The 23728-nt window shown below is 40.3% G+C and overlaps 1 protein-coding gene across 2 annotated transcripts in view; it reads left to right on the top strand.

Annotated features, from left to right (window-relative positions):
* LOC122795602 (sialin-like) overlaps positions 1 to 23292 on the top strand; it is a 925743-nt gene extending 902451 nt beyond the window's left edge. For both annotated transcript variants that reach the window (XM_044063877.1, XM_044063869.1), the window contains one exon: positions 23051 to 23292. In XM_044063877.1, coding sequence (XP_043919812.1) covers positions 23051 to 23188 — 138 coding nt within the window. In that variant the 3' untranslated portion in view covers positions 23189 to 23292. The remainder of the gene's footprint in view (positions 1 to 23050) is intronic.
* Positions 23293 to 23728: the final 436 nt, after the last annotated feature.

Genomic DNA, 23728 nt, shown 5'->3' with positions numbered 1-23728 from the left:
GTAGAATGGGATGAGATAGGTTCTTCTAGGTTGGTTTGGTAAGAGGAGATGTGTGCAGCTACCATTAGAATCATTAGAGTAATAGTATGTTTCTATAATTGTTTGCTATATTGCAGCTGAGGTTGGATGGGAGCATTATATATTAGCTTGGTTGAAGTTTTCGTAGTCATTGTAGTGCAATTGGTGTAGTGAAGTGTGCACTGTTTGTTTTAGTATGGGTTGACGGAGATGGGGTTTTAAATTAGTGATGACTATACTGTATAAGGTAGTCTGTTGTGATTGGTTGATTTGGGTTGAGGGAGTGGTTAGCTAAGAATAAATATGGGAAAAGTGGGGAATGGGGCTAAGGTAGGGGAGTGGAGTGAGCCTGAGCATAGTGAGGGCAAATAGAGTGGGTAGAACCTAGTGAGATTGTGTTCCAAAAACTATCTTAAATCAAAGAACAGAAGGTAAGTGCAGAAGTCCATACAAACATAGATAGATATGACTTGAGAGAAAATTTATAGAAAAGATAATATAGAAGAGAGGGGGAATGCAGGCAACTGTCGGCCTTAGCATTGTGCACCAAGACTTCTGTCAAGAAAATACATTTGATATTGTTTGACTAGCACTTGCAACAGAATTGTTAATTACAAAGTTCCCTATGGTTTGAGGACCTACATTTATGGCTTAAGTACCCCTTTTTTGTTTAGATAATGTATTCCTGTGTGTCCCATTCGCATTAGAGCCAAAGATTTCACTGGCCGCAGAATCAGCTGTTGGAGGGGTACCCAACTTAAAGATGGGAATATAAGGAAGGGAGCTGTAAAAAGAGGGAATACGTTGTTAGAGGGTAGGAGAAAGTATTGGGAGGAAAAGAGTAGGATCTTAAATGTATACAATATGGATTCTTGGCAAAATACACAAAAGAAAATCCCTTCAACAGTACAGGAAATTTTACAATCTGCTGTCTTAGTTTGTTTCTAGCTACAAATTCATTATAGCCTGTGCGACATACCTGTAATGCAGGAATATAATGCCGGACAACAGAAAAGAAAAAAGTCACTTCTAAAGTACAAGCAAGTTCATTTCTGGCAACAAATGCTGCATAGCTATGCAGTGTACATGTACAGGAATATATTGCAAGCTTATGTCACAAACTGGTTTTATCCACTGTGTAAGAGAGCAAGCCTGTGTCACAAATTGGTGTTATCCACTGTATAAGAGCATTTTCCTCTTCATAATTAAATAGCTGCTCACCAAAATAGCATGAAATTAAACAGCAAGCCAAAAAAAAAAACAAAGAAACAGTATTTTTACTGGCTAATAGTAAATAATCTCTGTATCCACTTACATGGCAAGGGCAGAATGCTTAGGTATGCGACAGTTGCTGTTACCTTAGAAAAGGCTTAAAAATGGCACCCAAAACTTTGAGAAACCTAAGTAGACTATCTCTGGACATTAAGTAAGGTGGGAGGGATTTAACTGAGTGAATTAGCAGTGGATAGGGTAAATCAGTAAGGCTGTAGTTAGAGAACCTGGTGAGATTATGGTCCAAAAAAACATCTTAAATCAAGAAACAGAAGGTAAGTGCAGAAGTCCGTACAAGCACAGTTAAATACGAGTAGAGAGAAAATATATAGAAAAGATAGTATAGAAGAGAGGGGGAATACAAGCAACTGTCATCCTTGGCGTTCTGCTCCAAGACCTCTATCAAGAAAATACATTTGATATTGTTTGACTAGCACTTGCAATAAAATTAATTACACTAAGTTCCCTATGGTTTGACGACCTAGATTTATGGATTAAATGCCCCTTTTTTGTTTAGTTAATGTGCTTCTATGTGTCCCATTCGCATTAGAGCAGAAGATTTCACTGGCCGCAAGTCAGCTGGGGGAGGCTTCCACAAAATGGATACCTTCTCCCTGAGAACATACATAAGGCATCTTGCTGTAAATTGTCTTCTCTGCTTTTTTGCTTCACCTACACCAGGTATAAAGATCTAAGTGAGTCCTTGCAATAGCCAGCTCATATTCTATCAGATCCGTCCATTCAGTTAAAAAATGTTTTAAAGAAGGCTGTTTGTCATGCTATTCCAGCTTTTCTGGAACTTGAGTTATTGTTAGTTTTCCACCTGGCATAATCTAAGCTATTTTGGACTGTTGTTATCTTCAGTCTTTCTTGCATGTCTGCATATTAAATGGAATGTTAACACTGCTTCTAAAGTGCTGAGATTATCCCACCCTGTAGTCCAGCTCGAGACATGTAGTCAGCATAACTCACAAACCATCCAGTTCAGCATCATGTTCCCAAAACCTGTTTTTTATGCAACCAAGGATACTGCTGCTTCTTATTTCTTTTAGTACAAAACAGAAACATTGGGCCAGACTCATTAGCACTATTTTTATTCAAGAACATCCCTCCCATATTTGTTGTGCTTTTTAGTCACTCAGAAAGATTACACTAAGTGTACATGTAGTCTACACTTTGTGGTAACCTTTATGAATCCCCCTCAATATTTAAGGCTGCAAGAAAATCAGTAGGGAAAACTAAAAATGAGGAGGAAGGAGGTGAGAGTTATACTTGTGCTATCTTTTCTCTTAGAATAGTGTACACTTAATATAGGTGTTGATGAATCCTAGGGAGTACCTTAAAATGCAAGTTCTTAGTTGTTACGGGCAGGGCTACCAATTTTATTCCTTATTTGCTCATTCCTACACAGGTTCTTCTTGCAATCAGGTTATAGGTTACAGTTTGTAGCTGCAGGCCTCACCTTGGCCTTCTTTCCAACACTACACAAACTCTTCACTCGATATTCTTTTCAAGCCGTATATGACATATGCCCTGAATGGTTCATCCGACTCCAGGAATCACAAATCTTTTGGTGGAGCCACTGCTCTAATCCACAATCACACTCCTACTTGAGGAACTAATTTCCTGTTTGCAGGTTAAATCTTTTTTGTGCAACAGTTAACTGCCAATTAATTTAAAATTAGGTGGAAAAGGTTTGAGTTATGCATGTGTTGTCTGTTCACTCAGAACGGTGGACACTTAGTGCAGACATTATTGACCCACAGAGTCAGATTGTCTAAAATGATTTATGCTTTCCCCTGATACTCCTGGTTACATCATGTGTATAATAACGCACTGTAACTGTGACTTCTTACAAGACCACAGTATGAAAGTATAGGTTCCCTTCTCAATCAATTATGCAGTGCAGATACAGCTTTAATAAAATCAGCAATGTCAAAACTTAGGTTCCCCTTTTCACTCAGAGCAATGCAGTACAATTGCAGTTTCTAATAGTCGGCAATATCAAAATCTCCATTCAAGGCCTATGTCTTCCCCTTTGTTATCAAAATGTTACCTCATCCACGTAAACAATTTGCTTAAGTCTCAAATAAGTATTCAGTTTTAAGTAAGGGGAAGAGAATTTTGTAAAAAAGCACAAGAGTTTTGGTTTTGAAAAACTTGTTTGTATTGTGAATGAAACATGAGCTCATGTATATTTACATCTGTAAAGGTGCAATATGGGCTTTCGACAAGGTAGCCAAAAGTGTGAGAGCTCTGAGTGCAAGAACGTCTTTCTTCTTTGACTGTCTTGTCTCCTAATGTGTATCCACATCTCTGGCCTTGACCTTGAATAAATCAGGTTTATTCTTTTCTATTTTCACTTACACCAGGAAACAGACATGTTCATAGTTATTTTTTCAAGCATTTCCTTAGTTCTTTGCCTTCTAAAATCAGAGTAAATTGCTGATACAAGTACCACTGTCCTTAGGTGTATGGTCAACTGTCAGATGTTTACTCTTTTCAAATACACCAGATTTGTTTTCTCTTCTCTGCAGTTTTGTGAGTGGGTCTGCATATTTCGCAGGGAAGGTCAGCACACCTAAGATATCGGGTATTCTGAGAGACAGGCAAAATGGTATGGGCATAAACAAAATAATAACATAGAAATATATCTTTGCTGGTGCTTGCCATTTTGCTTAGGACTAGGTACACTCCTGGGGATTCTTTAAAGAGATAAGTGTAAAAGACCGTTGTCTCACAATGTGCCCATTTGTGATCAGAGACATGTTAGCCACAATGAGATAAGACTACATTACTAGCTAATTTGCATGTCTGAGTCATAATTTCTCCACAACTTAACAGACTATTGCTGATCTGCACATCACAATCGTATAGGCAGTAGCATCCCCTCAGTCACTGTTCCACACAGAAACAGACACACACACACACACACACACACACACACACACACACACACACACACACACACACACACACACACACACACCACAGTCCATAACCTGTCTGCCCTCCCATTGTCCTTCAAACCCCCCACCATAATAATTAAAGTGCCATTACAGCACCTATTTATTATGCTCTGGTGGTCTGGTGTATCCCCCATGCCTGATCCCCATACTGCCATTGAGGCCATTATAATACCGAAAGATTTATTATTGGTGGTCTAGTGTATCTCTCCACCCCCACACCCCGATAGCCATACTGCTGTTGAGTCATTTTAAGAGTAATCACTGGTGTTATGGTGGTCTTCCGATTCCAGCCACATGTTTGTGGCAGGTAACTGAGCACAACAATACTGTGACATGGCGGGGATGGTCGTGCTGATCAACATGACTGTGCACATGGCCAAGCAATTTCTTGAATCACTCGATTATGAAGGCAGTTCTGGGGGTGAGAACACATGGCAAATTTAGTATGTGCTTTCTCCTGGAAAGCCTCAATAGCATTCAGCACAGCCACGGGGCCAGCTCTACCAAGAAATGTGCAGCACCATGTTAGAGCATTTGCTTAATCAGGAAAAGGTACCTCAGCATGTTCATGGAAGTGGACATGTCTTGTTACCTTAGTGAATCACAGCCACTCATTCTATTGCTTTTGCCCACATCTGAAGCATCCTGCTTGGTCACAGCATGGATACGTACCCCACTCCTGCTGGTCTAACTTCTGTTATTCCTGGAAAAAAGTCACAAAATAAACTACTAAATTAGAAAAAAAAACGGCTTCAGAAAGCAACCCGTAGTTTTAATAAAATCAAACTTCTTCAGATGCAAACACCTTTTTTTTTTTTTTTTTTTTTGCAGCTGAAGAAGTTTGATTTTATTAAAACTGCTTTTATTTTTATGCTTTTTAAAAACTACTGGTTGCTTTCTGAAGCAGCTTTTTTCTGTTTTTTTCTCTTCCTGGAAAAATAATATACAAAGAGCTGACTCCATGAGCTCAGTCTTTAACTCAGCCAATGATGGGTGACTCTCTAGTGGTTAATAGTCATTCCTCGGACCACTCATTTACCTCCCTGGCTTCCTTTGGTATAGTTCTTTTAGACATGTCCTCTTGAGATCTTCTGGTATCCAAGATGGGCATGTAAAAAACCTCTTTACTGGAGCACAGAGACATTCCAGGGGGATAATGCTGTATGTGTCCAGGGGGAGGAGACCTTTTGATAGGGCAGGTGTTCCTTTTCGAAGTTGATCATTCAAAATACCTGTAAAGAAAAAGCAAAAACTAAACACTGTTCATCTTAAGACATGGTATGTGTAAGAAAAGATAATTTTCTTACCTTAGCCAAAAGAGTGTTACAGACAGTCAATCCTGGTACACAGACTTCAGTACCTCTAATTCTGGTCAGTCAGAATATTCCCAAGGGAGATATGTCAGATGATTCTGACATAGACAGAAACAGGGCTGCCGGTCATGCAGATTCGCAAACCCAACTCTCTGATACTAAGAAAAACTGATCCTCATGACCTCTTATGGAGGAATTTTCTTTTTATTTGTTGATATTTGATTACTAGGAAAGTCTGACTGGGTAAGAGTCAATTTTCAGTGGAGGCACAGGGAGAAGTATTACAAAACAATTTAAGAATAATAATTTTACAAGTCTTTAAAAGTAATACAAAAAACAAATACAGTTTAAGTAATTGTATACCAAATTAGACGTAATATGAAAACATTGGTTAAGAATAGATACAAGTTTTATGACAATGATTTAATAGAGAACGTTTTAGCCAGTTTGTAAAGAAATTAAAGGTAAGGTTTTATAATACTTACCGGAATTGCAATCTGCAGTGAGAGAAAAGCAGGTTTATGGTATATTTATAGGTTCATAGGTGTGTACTACGCTAAAGATCCTGGAGCCTTTTACAAGCTTAGCACATAGGATTACCCTGGCAACGTGCCACCCAACCTTAGTTCCCAGAGCCTCTAGAGCCACTGGAGTGATCCCTGGGGTGAATTTTCTGTTTCTCATCCGCTCATCAAGATTTCTCTTGAAGATGGCCAGTGAGACATGTATGGGAAGCCTATTCTATAGCATGGGCAGTCTCTGGGTTATGAACCTGTCCCTCCAGTTTGTTCTGTTGATTGTGGTAAAGAGGTTGAGGTCTCTAGAGCGTGTAGTGTGGAGGGATTGGAATTTCTTTAGATGTAGCATTTCTAAAAGAGCTGGGTCAGACATGGCTTTGTAAGACGAGCAGAGATCATCTCTAAGTAGGCGATATGAGACAGAGAATAGTTGGTGTTTTTTGAGTCTATCCATATGAAAGGAGTCTGTTTAGAGATCAGTCTTTCATTGCACATAAACCATCAAACTATCATTGAAAGGCCAAATGATCATATATAATTTCATCACACACTCATAACTGGCCAACATGAAGGGATCAGAATGTATTGGGTAGTTACCGGTAATGGAGGGTATGGAAACCTGCCCTTTCCCCATTGTAGTGTGTTCTCACAGTTGGTATGTATAATTAGTTGGGGGTGTGGGGGTTACCTTACTCTCCGTTACCAGTAACTACCTGCTACTTTCCAGTCCCTTTATGTTGGCCAGCTATGATCATGCAGTGTCATTTTTTACTATCATTAGGCCTTTCGTTTAAGGGATAGTTTGATGGTCTATGTGTGATGAATGGCCATTTGATGAACATTCTGTTTGATCGCTAAGTATAGACTTGAGACAAAGCCAAGGGAAATAAATTGATAGAAGTAAGCAAGTGAGTGAAGAAGGGAGAGTAAGGAGATGTAAGGTAGGAATATTCTCTCATTTTCTCAGATTGCCAAGGTACATAAGATTTTTTTTTGGAACAAATGAATTTCACCATGAACTGAGGAGATATTATATGTTACAAGTAGATATACCTCATTCTACACCTATTCCACCTCTAGTGAAAGCCTTGGAGAATGTATATCATACTGCCTGTAACTACCCTGATTCACAACTTTCAGTCCCCAATAAAGCAAATAGACTTTACAGAGTTTCTGATACTGACAAGCACTTGTTTTCTTACCCTTGGTCAGACCCTGCAGCAATATCAACAGCTACACCAGCAAGTGAGCAGGCTCTTACTGTTATGCAACCATCCCCCAGTGGACAAGTAAGGGAAGGTTTGGGGCAGATTTTTTAAACACATTTTTCTTCCTCATCTTTGGTGTATAGAATTCTTAACTAACGGATCAATATATGGAAGTTGGTACTTTATAGACAATTTGAGAGACCTAGCTTCCACTCTTCCCCCTGAAGATTATACTGTTTCCAAAATTTCCGAGTTATCTAAACATGCCTTAAGGAGAGTGCATGATTGCACCCCCACTCCATTTCAGCTCTCCCAAATACTCTTTCACATCAAAGAAGCAGAACAAACAATCCCTACCTTCTCTGGCCAAACAGGGAAACATGGAGAATGCAGGAGGGGAACAGTAAGAAACCAGGATCCTTTCCAAAAAAAATGACAGTGTACATATCAGAATGTCTATGCCAGCATTCTTACTCACTCCCATGTCACCACAATTTCTCTCTAAACCCTTCCCAGCAATTGGCTGCACGTTACCCTTTGGTAATGGATTGTGACAGAGTTAGGGTGTTAATGGTGGTTCAAGAGGGATACAGTTGGCAAGCAGTATGAACACCTCCTTTCAGTGGAATTCCTTCCCACCTTCTGAACCAAACAGAATTTTTTCCTCTGGTTTTCTTCAGCATTTACTCACCCTAGGAGACACGGAACCAATGCCATCAAAAGGGCAAAGGGTTCTATTAAAGAATGTTTCTGGTACAAAATAGTCTTCCTAGAGACCTTTTCTAGATCTCTCCTTCCTAAATCTGTATGTGGAATTTCCAAAATTCAGGCTGTTGAACCTCCAAATTCTGTTACCTGTGAGATTCTTCAGATAAACCAAAGTTCATCACTAGAAAAGAAGTTTTCTAGTAACATTGGACTAAAAGGTGCATACAGTCACATTCCCATAGCGAAAGGCTTTCAACTTTTCTGTGTCTGGGCCACATTATCAGTTCTCTGCATTACCCTTTGGGTTATCTATTTCTCATAGGGTGTTTACAAAGTGTCTAGCTCCAGTCATAGGTTATTGCAGACTGGATGGCACTCCTACATATCTTTCAGATGTCAAGAGATCCTAACATGGGTTTCATCTCTTGACCGATGTGGAATTCCTGGTAAACCTTAAGAAATACTCCTTGACCTATCACACAGCGTTGTTTTTCTAGAAAGTCATAGACACTCTGCATCAAAGGCTTTTTTCACATAGGATGAAGTATATTTATACCTGGAAACCATCCCAAGCTTTTCAACTCAGTTTCAAACTTCTGCTAGAGAGTTTGTCATGACTCCGGAATTCATGGCATGTATGATTCTCATGAATCCTCTCACCAAGTTACAAATGAGAAAGATTAAGTGCATCTAAAAAAATAGGCCCAACATTTGCATCTTCTGGATTTTTAGAATCTGGTCTTGGACTTTGTGAAAAAAAGGAACTGCACTGGTGGAGACTAAGATGCAAGCAAATGCAGCTCTACCCCCAAGTCCCGTCTGTACCTTTTGATGGCTCAGATTTTGCTTGGGGAGCAGTTTCCTTGGGGGATAAAGATGCAAGGCCTGTGAGATTCTTCAGACAAAACAAAGTTCATCACTAGAAAAGAGTTATTGGCTGTTATCCATGCCTTAAAAATCTCTTCATCGTCTATGATCCCCAGGACCTCTCCAGCTGATTACTGACAACCCCACAGTAATGTAGTACATCAACAAACAAGGGGGCATAATGTTGTACCCTCTGCAGGCTGGCTATGCTTGCTAAGGAGTTAGCACTTCAGCAGTCTTTAACCCTCAAAGTGTCTTACATTTTGTCAGAAAAAAAGTAGTGACTGACAAGTTGACCAGGACAGACCTCATGAATGGAAATTGAATGGGGGTCTTCTAGGAGCTGAGACAGTTGTGGGAAGCACTGCCTTTCAAAACAGACAACTGAACAAATTATGCTCCAGGACTTCTTGCAAATAAGCCTTAAAAACAGATGCTTTCTCATCCCCATGAACAGAAATGTTCCTTTATGTATTTCCACCCTTTCCACTAATATCCAGCGTAATTCAACACAATTATTTCTGGAGAGCTGCAAATGGATTTTCTTTCAAGTTGGGCAGATGTGTAATTTTTGTTGTGTTCACCAGGTTATGTTCACTCAGTGCATGTTGGGTAAAATGGGAGTGTAGGCGCTGGACATTTTCTCATCGTCCTGATGCATTAGACTGAGGTGACAACCTCAGTATGAGTGCTTGAGAAAATTCTGAACTTTGCCACGCTGGATATATAAGAAGATGAAATTCAAAGAGATAACTGTAGAAGGTCTCTGCACAGATCAGGTGGTACCTGTGTGTGTGTGTGTGTGTGTGTGTGTGTGTGTGTGTGTGTGTGTGTGTGTTCCCAGTACCAAGCCCAACACAGGCCTTGCCAGTCCCCATGCCACCTTTGGTGTGTGTGTGTGTGTGTGTGTTCCCAGTACCGTGCCCAACACAGACCCTGCCAGTCTCCATGCCGCCTTTTGGGGGGGGGTCTGAATGCTGCTGTGCTGTTGCCTAAACTCTTATACTGACCCATCACCTATTTAACCTTGCATACATCTGGTGAACATAAGCTGATGTAGCCCAGACTAAGGTTCAGCAGTTTACCTACTTCACCCTTTTGTTTCCTAGGTAGGACAGTCAAGACCCAAGAGTTCTTTATTTCTGAAAAAGATAAGGGTATTTTAAGGGCTTCTGTCCCTTCTACTCCCTTCTTAGTGACCTGTCCTTTGGTGAAACCCTCAGGTTGATGAAGTCCTATGTGGATCTGGCTGTGCACCACACTTCCTAAATAGGTATCTTTGGAAGGAGAAGGTATAACTTGGCGTAGCCCACTAGTAGAGTTCATCTGGATACTGTTTCCTTTGCTCCCAAAAGGATGGGTGTCAATCTGTAAAACCACAGAAGTGGGGTAAAATTCTGTCTAACCATTGCATGTGTGATCTCTGCAGATCAGCATAGATATCAGAGACCACAGCACCTTTTTTCCTTGATAAAGAGTTTTGAGGCATTGGACAGGGTAGGCAATATCTTTTTTTCCCTATACCAGCCTGGTGGTGTTTCCATATACATTAGACACTAGAAAACCTTTTAGCCCTTCCTAATTCTTTGGGCAAACATTAGTTATTACTAAGCTTCTACAGTTGACTTCCCTGTGGCCTTTGTTATGACTGTGCTGATGCAATGACTAAAGCAGTAGGGTTCTGTATATGCCTATGGGAGGTATGACTGAGGCTGTCCTTCAAGTACTGAGTCCTTCCTTCCTTTCTGTCATATCCGTCAAAGTCACACTAGGCATGTGCATTAATTTTCCAGCTCATCTGTTTTATTGTCAAAGGCCTTCATTCTGTGTGTTTTGTGTTTGGTCTGTAGTTATACTGCTCCTTTGGTCTGCACAAGCTGAAGCATTCATAATTGCTGCATTCAGTGGTATACTGTCATTGTGCAACCTGTAGATGGTACATGGTCTGGACATTAGTGCAGTTCACAGAAAGGAATCACACAGTGTCAGCTCTCACACACACACACACACACACACACACACACACACACACACACACACACACATATGGCACTAATACCTGCAGTTACAGTGGATGTGTACAGTGCTTGGAGTACAGACATAACCAATATGACTACTGTTGAACTGACCTTAGTTTTTTGGTCTCGCACAAAATAGAAGTATGAAAGTGTATCATGGCCCCTGAAATGTTAAAATAAGTTGCATAAGTTAAATATACTTGCATAATCACATTTGAACTTTGCTAGCTTTGACTGCCTCTGGTGCCCTATACTGAGTTACTGGATGAAACCCTCTGCCAGCACACTACATTTATAGAAAGCAGCGGTGTACCGCTGTTGCCATGGAGGGTACCGTCTTGCATGCCTGGTTTATATAGCTGAAATTTTGCTATGTGTGGTATTATCACTATGGCTGGTAGACACACTGCCCACACTGGTGTATGACGGCATACTTATCTGTTGTTTCTGCACAGGAGTCTTGAGGGGGGCCAGTTCATATACTCTGCTGCTTGTGTCTAGGACTGCAGCACAGGTCAGATTTGCATAAAATGAAAGGACATGATTGGGATGGAGTGGGAGGGCCTCCTTTTTAAAAGGTGCTGTTGTCAAGTTAGTGTGCATGCATGTGTGTGTGTGGGTGGTTATTATATACTTAGGGTCTGCCAATGAGTTTTTGTGAGCTATACTTATAGCAAGGTATGGTCTGTTGTAGCATGTGCCAAAATGCATATTTTACAGCAGTGACATGACTTTGCCCATACTGTGTTGTTCAGGCGTCTTAATGCTGTGCAATATAATAGTTTACCTTGGTGGTCTTGGGCTTCCAGTTCATTTTCTAGGGGGTTAGTCCACAGGTAGAATACCACAAATTTCAAGCTTTTCTGATAGCTGTACTCTGCAGTAACAGCATTTGTGAATTAGAGACTACTGGAGTCATTCTCATTTGTACTTGAACTATTTCAGGTATAAAGCAGCATATGTAGACATTAGACAGCAGTCAGTAAGTATTGTGAAATGTGTACAGTTGTGGTTTGTGGTATATGTGATGATGTGAGGCATTCCTATCTGTGCCAGGGAGCAGGAGCAGTGCATGTGTAACGTATGCCAGCATAGTTAGTGAGAGTTTTGTAAATAATTCTGTGTCATTTGACTATCACATTGACTTGTACAGATGCTTGTTTTTAAAAGTGTATCAACAGTGTTATTTTAACTGATTAAATGTTTGTTTAAACAAATAATTCTGAAAGGGAAGAGAGAAGTTTTTAAAATTGTTCTACAGCTTTCAGATACTGCAACAGATTTTAGCAAAGCTCTGAGTGTGTATCGTACCAGAGTCAGATGATCAAAATGTGGTGTTATTCTATAGCCAGCACTGAGAGGATGGAACTCTCACAGCAGTTTGTTTTATGTTTTCTTTGGAACCTGATATAAAAAGGTCTCTGTCAGTAATCTCCGTCAGTTGAGTTAGTCCAGTCTGTTATACATTTGAAGCTCATCACCTTGCCTTGTGGAAGTAAGTATCTCAGCATCCTGTCTTACCTTGCTGTATTAATTAAGTTAATTAGGGAACAGTTATTCTTTAGATATTCAGCAAATACAGTGAGATTAGTTAAGTATTGTTTTTCTGAATCTGTGTGAATCTGTCCAACTGTGTTGCTTTTATTTCTCCTGTGATTTGAAACTCTATTGTCTATTGTACTTGGATATTTAGTATTCTGTTGTTTTCTATTTTATTTATACCTTTCATTGTGTCTGCTCTTTTAGAGAATACTTTTAATATCTTGAGAGTACTAGTGCTTATTTTAGTGACACCTTGGCCACTCCAAAAAGCCTGGCTGCTTTGGTTACACGCTACCAATTATGTTGGTATTGATTTTGCTCAGTATAATCGGATATCCAGGTGTTGGTGTGTCAGCCAGCTACATGGAACTGGGACACATTGCTCCAAAGTGAGTCTTGTTTGGGATCTGAGAGACAGAGAGTCCAGGTCAGGCACGTGTTCCCTGTGTACTGCTGGGGGAAACTGTGCTTGATGCAATGAGCTGCATTTGAAAATACTGTGTAAATTCATTTTTGTTCTTAGTGACCATCTCTCACTGGTAAGGATTGAGGCTCCTTGATTACTGACACAGGGTAGAGAGCTTGTCACAGTATCCACCCTGCACAAGACAGGCATAATTGTCTAAAATGTTTATACATATTAGCTGTTGTCATTAAAAATTCATTGATGTTCTATGTTCTTCATTTCTTCATCATATTTCTTAGCCTACCGTGGCCATTTGAAGAACTGCAGTGTCCACCATGAAGTTCTGTAGCTCATAATGTCCACAGGAATCTGAAGAATATAGTAAGGTGGCAGCAGCAGATAGCAGTAAACAGTAGCACATATGTTCCTAGATTGGTGGTGGTGGTAAGGGATAAAGTGAATGGTGTCTGTCTGTATAAAAGGATTAAGAACTGAACGACCATTTTGATGACATCAAGCTGTCTCTGGTTTCTGCCTTTTTAGTAATGGACAGGGAATGAAGTTCTGTTGTATACTTTTGTGTTTTAAATACTGAAATAACGTGTATATAATGAGATGGAAAATGAGGCGAGTAAGAAAGTAGATCCCGGAAGAAACAACATAGCACATCCGATTGTGAAACATTGCCTTTTCACTTAGGTTCATATGTACTTACTAGGCTATTGATGTCTGAGGATATTAAGAAACCTAGCCTTGCATTCCCATGGTGGATTTTAGTCCTTATATGTTATGTATGAATAGCCCAGTGGCAGGAAGAGTAAGAATATCTTGGGACATTTACTTGTTCTAACTGTCTATGAAGGACATGAGTGTTAAACTAGTGGTGAATTTGCAGTTTCCCATCCATTTGTCTGAATTACCATTGAACAGAGTAAGAGAAGAACTTTGAATTATGTCAAGTAGAAAACGGTTACATAAAGGAGGTATTATTTGTGATAGATACTTACTCTCCAAAAATGTCTGTTTATGTTGCAAAAGAGATTGAGATTCCTTGAGCTGGTGTTCATGCTACCATTAAACATGTAAATGTGTAGTAAGTTTGATAGGATAGGGTCTGTTCAAGCTTTGTACACAGGGCAGAGGTCATCTCTTTGTAGCCTGCATTATACCAAAAAGAGGAATAAGGCTTTGAGATTGTCTGCATATTTTTTGTGATTTAGGCCCTTGATATTTTTAGTTTGAAAGTGTTGTGGTTGCTCAATTTCTGACAAATGTTTGGAAAGGTAAAAAACAAAAAGCTCAAGGTTCAACCGTCAGAAATAATTTAATGTACAAGCTTTTAAGATAAACTTTCAAATACATAACACACAAAAATGTATTCAATGTGTATATATATATATATATATATATATATATATATATATATATATATATATATATATACACATACACTCACACAGTGCCACCCTATCAAATAATTAAACAAATTTAACAATTAAACAATTAAGCATTAAAATTTTTGTTATACTCTGTACATAAAACTGTTTGTTTTAAAATGGGCTTAATACGATTAACTTTATTCAGACCTAGTGGTGGTGCATCTGCCCTAAAAGGATTGTAAAATAGAATGGAGTGATGGGTAGATGTTCTTCGTGTTTCAGTGTTGCAGTCATCACCTGTGGGTTATCCCTGCTGTGGTAGCCCTCAGTCGGCCCGAATATCAGAGTCAGTGTTTTTGTAATCTTTTGTTTCGATTGTCACAATATTCCTGATGATGGTAGAAAGCTGCTTAGGGCTAGTTCCATGCCTGCATCAGACACATTTCCGAGAGCTCCATCATGCCTGTGTTCATATAGTCCATGGAGGTATCTCTCAAGTCATTTATATCCATGTGCACTATGACTGTGTCATGTGTGTACTTGTGGTGCAAGGACTTGAGTGCATGCATGATATGGCAAATCCTAGCACTTGATAGGTAAATGACCGTAACACTTTCCTTCCATTTTCTGGTGAGTGGTGCATTGGTATGTCTTGCTATGGAGACACTTATGACTAGGATATTGGAGGTTTACATTATAGGCGTTTGACTTGAATTGGTTTGACTCTTAGATTTATGGTCATGGTCAGTGCTGCCTATGTTGTGTTTGTGAGATTGCTGAGGGTACTTGTTTCTTAGGTTACATTTAGAAGGCCATTGTAGTTTAGGTAGGTTACTTTTAAGAGGCTCAGCTTATATAGGTATGTATGTTTGGTTTAGTGTTGGGTGATATGCTACTGACAACCAGCATGTTATTTTGCTTGGCTTCATGTGAGAGTTTTGCCTCCAGTAACATTTTTGAACTACATCTGTAATTCACATTAGTTATGTAGTAGGTGGTTGTCAGTAAATATAAGACAATTGCTACATTGTCTCAGGATGCTTATTTTAACCAAACTGGCAACAGAGGTGGCTGAATAGTGCTAATCCATGAATCCCATACATACTAATGTGGGATGAAAGGAAAGTAGTGCCCATGAGGCTTGAAGTCTCAAGGTTCTATCCATCTGATAGTGGAGAGTCTGCTGGTCTCAACACAACAGTGATCCTTTGATCCTTCTCTCACCAGAAGCAAAAGAGTAGCACTAATCCCAAGCTGCTTCCTAAGAAGTAATATTAACCCAGATGTTGCTGGGTTCAGAAAACTTTCTGTAGTCTTCTCTTGGCAGATAGACTGAATAGAACCTTCAGCAGCTGTATGCAACAGAAAGCCAAGCTGTACAAAGGCCATGAAGTGGTTCTTTCTAAAACTGCAACCAGACCACTCAATGAAGTCCCATACACACTTCCCTATCAGAAACCCGCACGAATCACTATCCCTCTGCTCCTCCTCTCACCAGGACCAAAGGTGTAGTTTTAATTCCAAAATGATTCCTAAGAAGCAATTTTCAGGATTTTCAGTGTTTGGTGATCTCTATAAAAGATAGGAAATAATGTTCCTCTGCTTCTTGGCAGATGACAGGGAAGCATTAAGTGTGGCAAGGGCAAACCTGAAGAAAGGCATAAAATAGGCTAAAAAGGGAATATGGGAGGAAGTTACTAAACCACTTCGAGGACATGAGGGATACTAGATGGTTGTAGCAGTGTATACAATAAGTTACGGACTACAAAACAAGAGCTGGACAATGCGACGATAACACTGACTTCCTAGGCAGGCTGAATATCTTTTTTGGAAGATTTGAGGAGAGGAACACCACAACTGTGCAAAGGTTACACACAGAGCAGTATAATGCAGTACTCAGCCTTAGCCCAATGGAAGTAAAAAGGGTGCTACAGAAAGTCAATCCCAGAAAGGCAGTTGGTCCAGATAATATCTTTGGTAATGTGTTAGAGCTTTGCAGACCAACTGTATAAAGTAGTCACAGATATATTTAACACCTCACTTGGCCTAGCAAAGGTCCCTTCATGTTAAAAGTAAAAAGTATCATCCCTCTACCCAGAAAAGCTTCACCCTCCAGCTTGAACAACTTCAGGCCTGTTGCACTAATCCATAGTTATGAAATGTATTTAAAGGCTTGTCAAGAAACACCTGTCTGCAGAACTGCCATCAACTTTTGTTCCACTGCAGTTTGCCGACATAGAAAACAGATCCACGGCTGATGCAATAACAGTTGCATTGCATCTTGCTCTAGAGCATCTGGAGAGCAAGGACAGCTATGTGAGAATGCTGTTCATTGACTTAGTACATCTGGGCATCAGCAAACACCTCTGCAATTGGATCCTGGACTTTTTGATTAACAGGCCACAGAACGTTTGTGTGGGCAAGAATACCTCTGGGAGCCTAACACTCAACACAGGTGTTCCTCAGGGTTACTTTCTCAGCCCCCTGTTGTTTATCATCCTAACCCATGACAGCACAGCAAACTTCAGTGCAAATCATATCATCAAGTTTGTTGACAACACCACAATCGTGGTTCTCATCAGGAGAGAGGACAAGAGTGCATACAGAAAAAAGATTAATACACTGATTGCCTGGTGTGCAAGAAACAACCTTGACCTGAAGGCAAGTAAAATAGATCTTTGTAGACCACAGGAAGAGGCAAACACCCCATGCACCACTCCTGATCATTGATGAGACAATGGAAAAGGGTATGCAGTACCAAATTCCTCAGAGTTCGTCTCTGATCTCTCTTGGTCCAGCAACACCTGCCACATAGTGAAAAAAGCACACCAACATCTCCACTTTTTGAGAAGACTCAAAAAGGCAAACCTACCATTATTAGCACTTTCCACCTTCATAGATTAGTACTATGCTATCGGCCATAGGGCCCCTACAAGCCTAGCCATAACAATTCCATGGATATTTCTTCCCACAGTATTTACTTCCCTGGACCCTTGTCTAGCAGGGTGACTGACATGATCCCCGAGGTGAATTTCCTATCTCCCATCCAATCGTCAAGGTTTCTACAGAGTCTACCTTCTACAGAGCAGCGGTTGAAAGCATCCTAACATTCAGTTTTTCAGTATGGTATGGGAAGTGTTCAGTTGCAGATAAATGACTGCAGAGACTGGTGCGAGTTGGCGAGAGGATAACTGGCATTAGTCTGCCCACAATCCAGGATCTTTATACACTGAGGAGCCTAAAAAGAGCCACCAAAATATTAAATGATGCAACTCATCCTGCAAATGCAAACAGTCTGTTTATGACTCTGTCATCAGGTAAAATATACCACAGTATTTGCAAGACAGCTAGATTCAAAGACAGGTTTTATCTGAAGGTGATCACACTTCTTAATTCCAACATAAGGGTCTGATCACTGACAGGTCAGGAAGTTGAGACTTCCCACTGTGTGATATTATTTCATAATTTATTAAGCCCAGCCAACCATTATAATTTATACTACTAACCCAGGTACAATAGTTTTTTTTCTTCATCTGCTACTGCTGTGTGCTTGTTCACCCATAATGTGGTACATGGTTCATATGCAACTTGAACTTCGTTGCTAGATGTGTATTTTTAGTATCTTAACAAGTGTTGCGTTTCTAGGAATATATGTATCTGTATACTTAAGTGTAGAGTTTATTTATAACATGGTGGTAGTGTTATGATGTTCTTCGTGTTTCACTGTTGCAGTCATTACACTTGGGTTATCCTGCTGGCAGGCTACCCTCAGCTGGCCTGAATTCCAAAGTCTAGGTCCAGTGTCGGTTGCTGTCGCCTCTTCCCTGTAGTCAGTGCGCCAGGGGTATAAATGATGCAGCTGACGCCATTTTCTTCAGTCTTTCTTACCACGTGGTGCCCGAAGCATAAGCAGTTCGCAAGTGCCGGTCAGCAGACTCCTGAGATTTTCGTGTTTGAATTTCAGATCCGAAGTCTTCATTAAAAGCTAAGTACCCCATTGGGGAAACTTTTTTCTTGCTCCAGACCGATGTCATAAAAAGTTAATAATTGTATTTCTTGTGGGAAGCAAATACCTCATAAGGACTTTCATTCTTACTGTATTCCTTGCCTAGGCCCTGACCACAACGTAGCTAGTTGTCGGTTTTGTGCTAGATTTAACCAACGCACTATTAAGCGTCGGTATGATTTTGCACTACACTATTTTGTCAGAAGATTTAATTATACAATGTCGTCGGATAGCCATCCGACTACCGCAATTCACAAGAAACGCAAAGAAAAAGAAAGGGACAGGCATCCGAGGTCCAAAATCGATGATGAGGCTTCTTCTAAGCCAGTCGCCGGTTCTCAGTGAGGCGCCTTTGCAGCCCCTGACACCCGCTACTTTAGTCCCGCAGGCCGCTACCGACTCCCACGTGGAGTCGACTAGGCCGCTGTAAGCTCAAGGTATTGGACCTTCGGAGACTATTCCCTCAGATGGGTCCGGAGCCGCTGAGCAGGCATCAGCTTCTGAGGGTGTTTTCAGACCTACTCAATTATACATTAAAATGACTTCAGCTTCAAAGGCAAAGACTAAAGCACCTTTAAAGACAAAGAAACAAGTACAACAGCCTCATGGACAGGCCTCCATGCCCAAAAAATAGATGCTCAAAATGACCAAAGACTTAATTACTTTGATAAGGGGTTCCCATCCCCCACCTGATAAAAGGCCTAGGCAAGAGACAGAATATGAATCTTCAGATCAGGTTTCCATTTCATCTGATTCCTCTTCTGATCAGGAATACTCTCTTCCTCCCTATGAGGATTCTGATGCTGAAGAATCTATCCCTTCAGCTTCTCCTCCTGAGAATTACTCTTTTGGGGAAACCTTGCATACCATGAGGGAGCATTTCCACTGGGAGAGCCAAGATTTTTCAGAATCTAAGAAAAGGCTCGGAGACTTCCTTTCACTACCACAACACAGGCCCCTAGCTATTCCACCTGTGTTAGACATTGTTGATGATGTATTTTCAGAGTCCAGTCTGACCCCTGACTCCTTACCTCCAGCTCCTGTTAAGCCGGACAGGTACTACAGGGTTCCTGACTCTCATAAAATCCTTTTCAAAAACCCTGCTGCTGACCCAGAAACTATCTCTCAGGGTCCCAAAGGGGTCAAGGCTTCCGCTGCAAAAAACCCTACCCCTTCTGACAGGGATTCTATGGCATTGGACAGATAGGGAAAAAAGATTTACACTTCTGCTACCTTGGCTATAAGGGCTTTAAATTGTCAGTTTCATATGCTCAAATATCAGCAATATATTACGTCATTGCTTAAACATAAAATGTTGATAAATTCTGAATGTGCAGAAAACAAAGAAATGCAGGATCTATTGCATGCAGCTGAACAAATTGGAAAGCATACTTTGCAATGTGGTTTTGATTCTTTGGAGGCCTCCTGCAGTGCCGCTGTTATGGGTTCTGTCATCAGGAGGCATGCTTGGTTAAAGGAACAAAATCTGCATGATCATGTCAAAGCAAAATTATTAGATGCCCCATTACAGCATGATACCTTTTTTGGTGTTAAAGCAGAAGAGGTGTTAAAGAAAATGGAGGACAAAGCTAAATCTATGCAAACGGTTAAGGATTTCTTACAAGTTCAGCCTCCAAGATTTAGCAGACACTGGCCTACAAAGAATTGGTCATTTCCAGTGTCAGACAAACCACAAAGGGGCAGATACAGATGCCCAGGGGCAGATCCCAGCCCCAAGGTTCATACAGGTCTAAACAATGGGGTGCTTCTACCTCCAAAAGTGGAGAAGACAAATCACACCCATACAGGAAACAGTCACAATGACTTCCCCCTTCCTGCACCAAGCACTTATCTTCTGGCAGCACCTTTAGGGGGAAAACTATCACTTTTTTTCTCAAAATTGGCACATAACCCAGGACAAATGGGTCCTAGGCATAGTGTCACAAGGCTACAAGTTTTACTTCCATACCCTGCCAAGGACAAACGGTTGGCCAGACCTGCCAAAACATCAATGGGCAGAGGCACAAAAGCAAGTCTCATCCCTCATGGACATGAGGGCCATTCAGCAAGTACCAGAGCAAGAGCAGGGACAAGGATTTTATTCAAGACTGTTCTTGGTACAAGAAAGGACAAGACCTGGAGAGCAATATTGGACCTATCTATTCTAAACGCATTTCTGGATATACCAAAATTCAAAATGTTGAATCTACAGCAACTTCTACCCATGCTGGGCAAGAAGGCTTGGCTTGTGACTTTAGACCTAAAAGAGGCATACCTGCATGTCCCAATCAGACAAACATGCAGAAGATACCTCAGATTCAAAGCTGGCTCAACGCACTACCAATTCTCTGCACTGCCCTTTGGCTTATCTACTGTGCCCAGGGTCTTCACAAAGTGCCTGGCATCAGTAATTGCATTCTGCAGACAGAGGAATACAAATATATCCTTACTTGGACGACTGCCTCATTCAAGCAGAGAACAAGGACATTCTACTACAGCATCTGGCGTTTGTAAAGAGATTTCTAACAGGCCTAGGGTACACAGACAAAAGAAATCAAAACTAGTACCCTCTCAAGAGATAATATTCCTGGGTGCAAGCTTAAATACAACTGCCCAGATGGCTTTTCTCATGCCAGACAAACAAAGGCAACTGACTACCTATTTCAACCTGTTGGCAACAAAGGCCCAGTTATCTGCAAGAAAAATTCTGCAGGCTTTGGGCTTCATGGCATCCTGCATTCTGCTAATTCCATATGCGAGACTGCATATGAGGAAACTTCAATGGTACCTAAAAAGTGTTTGGACTCAACATTGCCACAGCCTGGAAGCAATAATTACCATCATTCCCTGCCTGCAACAGGAGTTTCGATGGTGGGCGAAGGCTTGTCATCAGAACAAGGGACAGCCATTCACTTTACCCCCAGCCAGGCAGACATTAACAACGGATGCATCAGATTATGCCTGGGGGGCCCACATGGCAGGAAGATGTATTCAAGGCACATGGTCCGCAAACCAAATGCATCTACATATCAATCTAAAAGAGATGCTAGCTGTTCAGAATGCCCTGACAGCCTTCAAGGACCTACGTAGTATTATGTTTTAAATTGTCTTTCTATGTATATGATTTCTTTTTTGTCAGTCCCATGATGAGCTTGTTGAATGAATTTCACTTAATCTACTCTTGTGTAGATCTAAATGACAATAAAGTTACTTTTGACTTTGCCTTCTGCCACCAGGAGCAAAGCAGATGCACTAACTCTAAGCTGACTCCTGAGAAGCAATTCCTAGACTCTCCAGTGATTGGTAGTCTAGTTCAAGATGTGACAGAATTTGAAAGTAAGATGGAAAAAAGGGATTAACTACTCTGAGTATTGCAGTGTACATTAAATGAGTGGGATGATATGAAATGGAGGATAACTCAGCCTGTAAGAGTCTAACAGGAGGTTCTTCCCAGTCTGATTCTTCAGTGCTCAGTAGAATGAGTAGATGAATGAGACTGGTAAGAGCTTCCAAAGTCAGAATTACAGTAGGGCAGACAGCAGAAAAGTCACCAAGTTAAAAGCACAACGGGAACTCGGTGGGTTGGAAAAATCCATTGAATTCAGGCACAGGCAGTAGTCTCACAGCACTTGCAGCTAAATGCCCCAAATAAGATCTCCTTCTCATTTCCTTACAGTAATTAGCTAGATTTAATACCTTTTCAATTAGTGAATGGAAGATGATTTCTTAATAACTGAGCCTAACCAAGAGCTTTTAAAATTGTAAGAAAAAAACATTTTGGATAAAACCAAAAATAAAATAAGTCCAAGTATCCAAACCTTACATAAAGAAGTCCATTACTGAATGTAGTGCAGTTAGCAGCAGCAGGCTCACAGCAGTTGCATTCCCATTCATAATGCATAAAGCATTTAACTGTATGTGAAATTAATGCAGAATGTGTACTACCAGTACTTTGTTTTGCAATCTACAGCTTGTCTGTTTTTTGCATTCCTCAGCTTAAAATGCATTTTCTTTTTCTGTTCTTCACTTGGTATTGTCGATTAAAACCTGTACAGTGCAAATATTGACATGAAAGAAAATGATCTGCTCAGGATATTTTTAGGCCATAGAAAGTGTTGTAACAACATGGGTTGGCTCGGCTATATCTTTTGTTTTCAGATATAGGACTAATTGGGATCCACTATTAGTCAAAACAGCAACACTTCCGTAAACCCCAAACTGTATATGTATGCCATCTCTTCAAGAATGCTGGAACTCTGAGTAAATGAGGACAACATGGCACCAATATTATTATTCTTCTCCAAGTCTAGCTATCATGACAGGATGCCAGTGATCTTTCAAATTAAATGTTTTAAGCATCAGTCAGCTGGCCAGGGACAAATGGGAGGGCTGCCGTTGTACTGGTTTTCTCTTTTTCTTTAAGCAATGCTGATGGAGTGACTGAAGAAATTCAAAGGGTAGAACACAGTTCATGGTTCTGCAGTATGAATTACTGTGAAAGCAGGACAGAGGTGTAGTATTTTCACTGACTTGTTTGCATTTGCCCTAGTGAGCTCAAAATTTGCTGTCTTGTAAGTGTAAACTGATTCTGTTTAATTCAGCTTGTACTGCTGGAAGAAGACATGGCAAAGTTGTGCTGATCTTACTTATGAAATCTGCTGCATTATAAGATTCTTTTCTATTGTTATTTCCTTTGTAGTGTTGAACAGCAATTCTGCCACGTCGTAGTGAAGGTTGCTGAAGCACAGTTTAACAGTTCCTGATATGTTTCACAGAAATGTTGGTCACAATATTTGATTTTGTGTTTGCTTTCTCTTTCTCTGCAGAATACCATTGGAGAATGGCAAACTGTATTCTACATTGCTGCTGCAATCGATGTATTTGGCGCTGTGTTTTTCTTACTATTTGGTAAAGGTGAAGTCCAGAGCTGGGCATTAGATGGTTATCATTTGCACAGAAAATGAAGAACTTTTCATCCAAAGCTTTCAGTGGGGAATGTTGTACTCTCATCATGTGACTTGAAAGTGCCTTCAGCCAAATAAATGCCTCACTACTTAGGCCTTTAAAATTTTTTTTTTTTATTATTATTTTATGTTGTGGTCTATATATTTTCAAAGATCCATTACATAATGTATCTTGTATAATGAAGGCACTTATTTTGTATTGAAATCGGAAATATATAATGAAGGCACTTATTTTGTATTGAAATCTGAAATATTCCATTTTTCCTCCATGGATATACAAAGGGAAATAATTTCCTAACTTATTATGGATGAGTTTGATTTTCTTTTAAATGCACATGCACAAAACACTTGACTGAAACTTAAGCACAGAAGAACATTTTTTGACTGAATAGATGTGCTTACAGTTGGGAGGAAGTGATTTTGCACTGAGGCATTGGGCTTTTTTTTAGTGCTTTTGCATTTTGAAGGTGGTAGGGTGGGACAGAGCTTCCTGTGCTTTACTAGGAATAACAGAGCCTTTAACTGCTTTCCCCTGCCCCT

The sequence above is a fragment of the Protopterus annectens genome, chromosome 1.part0 (assembly GCF_019279795.1).
Source record: "Protopterus annectens isolate FY-2018-M chromosome 1.part0, PAN1.0, whole genome shotgun sequence".
NCBI classification, from domain to species: Eukaryota; Metazoa; Chordata; order Ceratodontiformes; family Protopteridae; genus Protopterus; species Protopterus annectens.
The sequence above is the reverse complement of the archived record's forward strand: the minus strand, read 5'-3'. Positions and strand labels throughout refer to the sequence as shown.